The sequence below is a fragment of the Mesoplodon densirostris genome, chromosome 4, assembly GCF_025265405.1.
Source record: "Mesoplodon densirostris isolate mMesDen1 chromosome 4, mMesDen1 primary haplotype, whole genome shotgun sequence".
Lineage (NCBI taxonomy): Eukaryota > Metazoa > Chordata > Mammalia > Artiodactyla > Ziphiidae > Mesoplodon > Mesoplodon densirostris.
This window is the reverse complement of record NC_082664.1, coordinates 52200957-52210003: the sequence shown is the minus strand read 5'-3', so window position 1 is coordinate 52210003 and position 9047 is coordinate 52200957. Positions and strand designations below refer to the sequence as shown.

The window sequence follows — 9047 nt, the reverse complement described above, 5'->3', positions numbered from 1 at the left end:
AGTCTAAAAATGCCCCAGCTGATTTTAATGTGCAGCCAGAGCTGAAAACCATTGATCTAGTCCAGCTTCCAGAGTTCACACAATAGAGAAAGGACACCAGACTTGGATCAAAAAAGTGTTCATTCAAATCTCCTCTGTACCATTGATAGACCTTAAGAAAGTTGCTTACCCTCTCAGTGCCTCAGCTCCTTCAACTGAAAAGGAGAATAACATATACTGCCCTAATCAATTAAGAGATTTCTCTATTGTAGGAACAGAGAAATTGATGATCAATGAGGATGAACAAATTACCCAAGTTAAACCTAAGTCAAGAAGTACTGGGAGTAAGTTAAGGATGTAATTTAGCTTTTTCTATTCACTTGTGCCACCAGACTATGTTGCCCCAGTGTTTATTTTTATGGTCTGAAGCTATAACTATTAAACAATTTGCTAAAATATCAATTGTAATTCAAACTTTTGTTTTTAGTTCTATCTTTTCCACTTTTAATATTGCTGAAAATGAGACGAAGTCTTCATACTCAGGCATAGCTAAAGTAATGATCAAGGTTTTGATTGGGATATCAGTTTTTTTTATGGTTAAAGAGGAAGAACTAGAAAGTGGTTCCTCAGCTGACACAGGGAGAGAAAGAGGGAGTGAACTATCATTTTGGTTCCTACCCTCACTGTGTGGTCAGAATTTCCCTGGCCCTGCATGGGATAGAAAGAAATATATAACAGAGTCATACAGAGTGAGTCATTTTTAAAAAGCTATAGGAATTCAGAAATAGGGGTAAATAGCACGGGATGCTATTGTTAAGGAAGACATTTATTTCATCTTAAAGTGGAAAGCTAAGTCATTTTATGAAAGTAAATATTATTCTTATAAGATAGTGTTTTAGTCAGGATTATAATAAACATATGTGGCTGTTGAACAGATTAGAAATTATGAGATGCTGTTTTCTAAAAGGGAAGCCTGGTTTGAAAGCAAGCTGGAGAAATCTCTTTATTTGCAGGCTTTGAGTTAAAAAGCAGAGATCCATTTTTCTACAGCAGTTAGTCTTTGGAGTTTTATCTGTGTCTATAACTTAAAACAGTGAAACAGAATGCAAACTGAGAAATCTAATACTTTGTTTCATAAATGTAAATTTTAGTTTATTTGTAAAATTTCACTGAATGACAGTAATATTTTTAGAATTGAAATTTACTTTTTGAATTGTTAATTGTTTCAAGAAAGTGTCAAGAAAACAAAATATTTCATCAGTGGTATGATTTAGTAGTCCCCTAAATTGTTACTTTTTGCAGATAGTTTGGTTTTATTGAAATGCACTGTTTAAAAATTTTTGTATATATACAAAGTTAAAATTTTCACTGTATTTATATTCTCGCCATTATTGTTTTATGATCATTACTTAAAAATAATCTATTGTATAATTTATTGTATGAAGAGCCACTATAAGATATGCCACTGTATGAAAATCTTGATTAACCTATTATTGCAAACTGCAGATAAAATAGTATGTGCCTTTCCTTTTTTGTCTCATCTGTGGTATAAAAGGTAATCATTCATTCAAATAATGACAATTCCTGATAACTACATGCTGTCCCTGGGGACATTATGTGGACAAGGCAAAGTCTCTGCCTCCATGTATTCTGGTAGAAGATAAATGGAAGTTGGCTTTCAAAAATGAACTATTTTAGCCCTAGCACAGTGTCAGTGCCAAGTAGATGCTAGAGCTTCAAGTTGCTTCTATTTTTAATTATATCACATCTTTCACTGAAAAAATAAATCCAAGTCCAGCAGATCAATCTTCCACCTAGTTGGAAAAATTGGAATCTGCTCTGAGAAAACTATTATGTTGGAATGAAGCAAAATACAGTTCTCACTGCCACATATAAAAAAATTCCTTCCTCAAATATAATAATAATTACTATAGCACTTTATTTATAGTTATAAAGCATTTTAAGAAATACAGTGGACCCTTGAACAATAGGGGAGTTGGGGGGCTCACCTCAATGTAGTCCAAATTCTGAGGATAACTTCTTAGTTGGTCCCCCATATCCCAGGTTCCACATCCGTGGATTCAACCAACCCGGACTGTGTAATAACATAGTACATATTTATTGATAAAAAAGCCAAGTACAAGTGGATCTGTGCAGTTCAAACCCGTGTTGTTCAAGAGTCAACGGTACCATAAGCGAGCTTCCGAACAACTGTGTGAAGTACTCAGGGAGAGAGCATAATTTGGGGGTTAAGAGGATCAGCTGTAGATTCACCATTCAATCTCAACTCTGTGACTTTCAAAAAATTACTCAACCTCTTTGACCCTCAGTTTCCACTAACACTCAAAGCTACCTCACATGGTTGCTGTGCAGATTAAGGTAAAATATTTAAAGTAATTTAGTAGTGTTTATGATAACAAGCAATAAATAGTGACTATTTTCATTCGAGATGATATTCTTCATTTCGTTCAAAAGATAAAAAAATGAAGTTTACAAAGCCTGAAAGGAAAGGATTCACAGCTATAAAACGGAGTAACACTCTAAACCCCAATCTTCTGACTCCAAATCCTTCTTTCAGTTTTAAGACAGGGCATACATATTAAGGCAGATGGTAAGTAAATTAAATCATTGTCAGAATATTAACAACTTAAGTAAATTTACTTCAGGCTGAAGCTTGTAAGGTTATCATTTAACCAATCTACCATTATCAAACTTTCTTACGTTGTGAGATAAAAAGTATGTTACCTTATGTTATTACAACATCTTCTTTAAAAAAAACACTATTTTCCTGTTTTTCCTCCCTTTGGTTTATTTGCATTTCAAGCTTTAACCTTTTTTGAACTTTAAGTCTAACTTTACCACTAACCATTCGATACAAAAAGGTTGAAGTTTTCTACAAACATCATTTAACCCTCAAATGGGGTTTGAGGACAGAAAGGTCAGTATTACACTCAGTTTACACAGGAGGTAACTCAGTAAGGTTAAATGTCCAAATCCAGGCGACAGAAGTAGTCAGTCTTTCTGATTCTAAATCCTACGCTAAGATTATATCGTCGAGGCTTCTTAAAGTTAAGAATGAGTGGCTGGGTGAGAAGCTACTACTAATCACACTAAAAGGAGATGATATTTAAATATTAAAAATGACCACCTTCTAAAAAGTTGAAAAAGCGGCAAGGCACGGGAACTTTTGACAATACTGTAATTTTTAAGAAACGTGGACTGGTCCTGACGAGATGTGTAAGATAGGGCTCCAATGTCCAAAAGACGGGCTTCAGAGCAAACCCAAAGCCAGTAAAAGCGCCGCACTGACTGGCAGATTCCACGCGGACCACTAGCCTCCCACGTGTCTTTCAGGAAACGCACAGAGCACGAGGGATAAAGGAAGCCAAAGAAGGCTGGGGGAAAGGTAAAAACAGCGGCTAGGGCTTCCCTGGGAGACTGAGGGCACACGAAGGCTGGGGCGGGCTGGAGGGAACTCGCGGAGCATCTGGCGGGCACCCGGGTCCGAGAACAGGCCTGGAAGCAGCACGGGGGAGGCGTTCGTCAGGGGAGCGGGCGGTCCGCGGGCCCCACACCGTGGAGCTCCGCAGTGGATCGGCTCTTCTGGTTTGAATGGGGGCGGAGGAGGAGAGAGTGAGGAAGACGAATGCAGAGAGTGGACGAGACGCTAGAGCAGCAACAGGTGGCCGCGGGTGAGAGTCCGAGATTCGCGGGGGTGGGGGCTGGCCGCACCTGCGAGCCCTCTGAGCCGCCGTAGCCCCGCCCCTCCGCGCGTGGCGCCCCGACATTTAGCGCGCGGGCTGCTCTCTTTACAGAGGTCGCTCTTGTCCGAACGGGCGGCCTCTGCTGCGCCTGCGTGGTCGGGAGGGGAAGTGAGGCGGTTTCCTCGGCGCCTTTTCCGGCGGCGGCGGCGGCGGCAGAGCTGGGAGGAGGCGGTGGAGGCCGGAGGGAGCCCGCGCTCGGGGCGGCGGCTGGAGGTAACCTCCTGGGCTGAGCTGGCAAGGCGGGCCCCCTCGGTCTCTGCTCTCCTCTGGGGCTCTAGCAGTAACTCCGTTCTCCCTCTCTCTGTGTCTGCAGGCAGCGCACCGAGTTCCCGCGAGGATCAATGACCTGACGGGGCGCCGGAGCCGCGCTGCCTCTCGGGTGGCCTGGGTCGGTGGTGAGCGTGGTGCTCGCGGACCGGGAGCCGGGCCGAAGGGCCGCAGTCTCCCGCGGCGGAGCGAGGAGAAGGCGGAGGAGCGGGAACCGCGGCGGCGCTCGCGCGGCGCCTGCGGGGGGAAGGGCAGTTCCGGGCCGGGCCGCGCCTCAGCAGGGCGGCGGCTCTCCCGGCGCAGACTCAGCGTCCCGGCGGCCGCGGCGACTGGAGGAATCAAGTTGTGCGGTGGGTGATGCCCGAGTGAGCGACGGGTCCGGGCCTCTCCCCCGAGGAGGCGACTCCCACGCAGGCCGCACGGGCGCCCTCGCGACTGGGAGGCTTCGTTTCGGTTTCGCGGCGGCGGCGGCGGCGTTGTTGGCGGAGGGGACCCGGGACACCTGAATGCCCCCGGCCCCGGCTCCTCCGACGCGATGGGGAAGGTGCTATCTAAGATCTTCGGGAACAAGGAAATGCGGATCCTCATGTTGGGCCTGGACGCAGCCGGCAAGACAACCATCCTGTACAAGTTGAAGCTGGGCCAGTCGGTGACCACCATCCCCACCGTGGGTTTCAACGTGGAGACCGTGACTTACAAAAACGTCAAGTTCAACGTGTGGGATGTGGGCGGCCAGGACAAGATCCGGCCGCTCTGGCGGCATTACTACACCGGGACCCAGGGTCTGATCTTCGTAGTGGACTGCGCCGACCGCGATCGCATCGACGAGGCCCGCCAGGAGCTGCACCGCATTATCAATGACCGGGAGATGAGGGACGCCATAATCCTCATCTTCGCCAACAAGCAGGACCTGCCCGATGCCATGAAACCCCACGAGATCCAGGAGAAACTGGGCCTGACCCGGATTCGGGACAGGAACTGGTATGTGCAGCCCTCCTGTGCCACCTCGGGGGACGGACTCTATGAGGGGCTCACATGGTTAACCTCTAACTACAAATCCTAATGAGCCTCTTATCCGCCCATCCCCCGGAAGGAGAGAAATCAAAAACCCATTCATAGGATTATCGCCACCATCACCTCTTTCAGTTGCCACTTTCTCTTCTTTGAATTTGAACTCTGGAGTTACCGTTCTGCGGTTTGGGGGAGGGGGTTAGGGGTTTTCTTTTTTGTTTCTTTTCTTTTTTTCCTTTGCTTTGCGTTAGGATGCTCTGATCTGACTTTTTTGACATGAACACAAAGTGCTAGATGCTCTTGTTGACTTCCAGCAAATGGGATGGGGGAAATAATAGCAGTTCTTGGTAAATTCCTTTATAATAATGGTTTGATTTTTTTATTTCGAGAGAATCTTCTTTTCCAATGTATGCTTTTTTCCTTTCTGCCCAGTTTCCTTATCACTTGCTGTAGATGGCTTATTTTGCATTCATGCAGACTGTGTTGCAAGTCTGTTTCATCTAGTAAACTGAAAATTATTGCTTAATCAAACTGCCGTTTTGTCTTTTATATTTAAGGCCTTTTTCCCCTCGCTTATGAGTTCTGACTTTAACTTAGTAAATTCAAATGTGACCTTTTATATCTAAGACCGGTATAGTAAACAGCCCACAGTGGCAAATAATGAGTAATATCATTGTAATATGTTCCAGTTGCACATCACTGTGTTAAACAGGTAATGTAAGAAGTTCTTTGAAATTTCAGCTCTTAAGTTCTGAAACATACATCATGCATGAGTAAGGATAAAACTCAAGTTCCCGGTTACATAGCTAACTTACACTGCATAAATCTATGAAAATGTAACCTGTCAAGGACACAGATTTTTTTTTTCACTGCAAAGTTAGCAGCTTTGCTGTGTTTTCCCTCTTTTTTAACTTTAAAAATAGACTTTTCCAGAAAATGGAGCAATAATGGTGTATGCCACACACAGATGAAATATTTGTAGATATTTTAAGTGACTTTTGGGCAAAACTGGAATATATACTTTTACCATGTTTCAAATGTCTAAGACCAATAGTTTTTAAATTACTAGAATATTTACATATTCATTAATAAAGCATTTAACAGTTCAAATTACGTGCACCTTTTACTTGGTTGGAAAAAAAATTCGTGTTTTCACATTACAGCAATTGATTAAGCTGAAGATACAAGTATTTTTTTTTTAATAGATGAGTGATCCATATCTCCATTAATTAGAACACTGGAAAAGATGTTTTATGAAAAAGGTATTCTGTTTGATTAACTCATGCTAATAGATATCCTGTTGGTTCAATAATACACTATCTCCTTTGAGGAAGGAAATGTGATGAATGAATGATGTGTAGACTTGAGGAATGACAAAGGGGAAGTAGGATGCAGAGGAAGAACCTACAGATGACAATGAATGTAAACTTACTTTTCTTCAAGGGTAAGCAGTGTGCTCACTGGTGATATCCAGATCCTAACAAGATTACTTGCTTAGCTGGTTAGGACCAGTAACTAGATTATTGAGACCACTATGATAATACTTTGAACCAAATGTTAATGCTTGATACAGAATTGTGTAGCAGCATCTGGTTCTTATATAGCCTTAAGGATTCATTTTAGAGATCCTCAAGGAATTCAACTTAGGGAATTCAGAAATGTAGACTGCAAAGGCAGTATACAGGAAAAGGTGGAGTGGGTTTTGTTTATGAGGGTGTCTGAAAACTAAAATTGAACGGGGTATCATGGTATATGATTGGACAGTATTGGTCCTTCATGCTTTGGCCATATTGTATAATGGAGCTTTTACCAAAGATGTATGAGAAGTATAAGGCTATAGAAAGTTAACTCTTCAAAGTAAAACTCTTGACAAACATTTTACTTAAGGCAGATGAGAAGAGGTGCTATGTTGTAGGCTCCTAATGGTGCAGAGGGATTTTTGAATTCAAACGCAACTAAAGTATAAAGTTGTCAGTTTCACTTTAGTAGAAGTATCTCTAGAAATGAAGCTGACACACATCTAAGAACATTTTAGTTGCTTTTAAAATTCCCATAGCTCCATCATAAATTTAATTACTAGTGTTTTAAACGATTACATATTAAGGTACATAAACATGGGTTATATAAATATCAATGTTATAGTAACATCCTGAAGTGACAAGCACAAAGGTATAAATGCCTAAACTGGAGGAAACTTGAAACCCTCATGTTAATTCTTAAATGTAGTATTTCTAACTTGTGACAGACAGATTGGTAGGCAGCCATTTTTTGTTTGTCTTAAAATAACTGGGGGCATAGTTAAAATTTTATACATCAAGTGATTGCTATGGAATGTTGCAGGTGAGACGTGGTTATTTTTAGTTTATTTGAAATGTCTTAACTGAAGGTGGGGGGAGGAGGGAAAGCAAATATTTGAAATTTGGAAAACCTTAAACCTTTTGCTAAGAAATTGTAATTTTCACTTACATTTTCTTTAAGGATATAAAAGGTTGATAATTGATGTAGTTAAATTGAATCATAACCATTGATGATCATGGGGCAGGTAATTATAGCCTGCAAAAAAAGTTACAATCTAAGAAGTTAAGAAATAAGATCCTGAAGTTTTTGTTTAATTGCATCAATTTCTGTATTTTATGTGAATTTATAAACTGAAGTAAGTTTTCAATGAGGTTAATCTTGTCTAATATAAGTAAATGAGTCTGTAGACTGTGATCTCCCCAAACTAAAAAGTACAGTACTTGGAATTGTGTTCTTTATGGTTGTAGTGTTGGTAAAGCACTAATATGCAGAAAATAAAGGAATTACACAGTGCAGTTTCTCACGTTACGTTACTCGTTTGAACTAGATTAAGTGGGACGTGTGGTGTGTTGGGCCATGTTATTCTCCAGGGATATATGGTATAAAGTAACTTAGTTTGGGAGTCACCTAGCTTTTATATGATGAAAAAAGAGAATCTGTTTGGTTCTTATAATCCTGGCTATATAGGAGGTTTTGCCCTGATTTAGTTCCACCAAATTTAATCTGATTTTATGATAACTTAGGACACAGAAGCAGTTGGAAATTTTTAAAAAATGAAGGTTCTATAGCAGTTTTTATTATGCTACTGTTTTTTCAGAAATCACAACCTTAGAGTTTTTAGGATAGAACTGTGTCTCTAAAGAATTGGCCTACGGAGTAATCTTAACCCTTGACAGTTGACTTTTGGATTTTAGAAAGTTTGTCTTTCAGAAATCAAGGTTGCTTGTCTGATAAGAATGGCAGAATTGTAGCCATTTAGAAAATAAAATAGTAGATGAAGAATAACTTGTTGGATAAAGGGGTTTTTAAACACATTTCCTTCCTTGTAGGCCTCCCTTCGTGTATTAGCAATTTTTGTAGTTTGATTTTAGAATATCTTAGTGTGATCTCTAGTGTGATTTAACTCCCACATTAATGTTATTAGTGGCTATCAAGTATCAATTTACCAGAGATAGCAGTAGAAGATATTTTACACTTTAGTGAGTTTTTATGTTTTAATATAATTTAGAAATATAGTAGCCATAATCTGAATGGTGGTGGAGCTTACTAAATTCCGAGAGTTATTTCCTCTATACCTTGCCAAATATATATATGGATTATGATACGGCAAATCTTTCCTTATAGGTAAAAATTGTAAAACCACATATAGCAATTAAAAATAACTTATCTAATCACTGAGCCTAATGTATTTGGAGTATAATATTCAGTAGAATCTAGCCTTTTGCTTTGTTTATATTGAATGGTAAAAGACAAAGTAGGAAAGATTTGCAATTACAATATTACAAAATTTATAAAACGGGAATGTTGGGAGATGGAGTGATAGAAGAGGCAAAGTAACTTTTCCCTCCCTGCTTTGCTAAACTTGTAAGTTGCCAGACTAGATTAGTGAGTTGAATGGTCAGGGAATAAATACATACAGGTGAGGTCAAAGAGGCAGAACAGGTCTGTAGAGGGGTTTAGGACTAACAGTTGAAATTTGTTATTAAATAAGCCAAAGTAATGGTAAAC

General features: G+C 40.6%; 2 protein-coding genes across 2 annotated transcripts; both read left to right on the top strand.

Annotated features, from left to right (window-relative positions):
• The first annotated feature begins 2896 nt into the window (after positions 1 to 2896).
• On the top strand, positions 2897 to 4379 carry LOC132488057 (uncharacterized). The gene is made up of 3 exons (XM_060096059.1): positions 2897 to 2917; positions 3651 to 3956; positions 4057 to 4379. Exons 1-3 carry the CDS (start codon positions 2897 to 2899, stop codon positions 4366 to 4368), a joined length of 639 nt encoding a protein of 212 aa, XP_059952042.1. The 3' UTR covers positions 4369 to 4379.
• Positions 4380 to 4385: 6 nt separating this feature from the next.
• ARF6 (ADP ribosylation factor 6) lies at positions 4386 to 5552 on the top strand. Its single transcript, XM_060096257.1, has one exon. The coding sequence runs from the start codon at positions 4546 to 4548 to the stop codon at positions 5071 to 5073; it is 528 nt and encodes a 175-aa protein (XP_059952240.1). The 5' UTR covers positions 4386 to 4545; the 3' UTR covers positions 5074 to 5552.
• The last annotated feature ends 3495 nt before the right edge of the window (positions 5553 to 9047 follow it).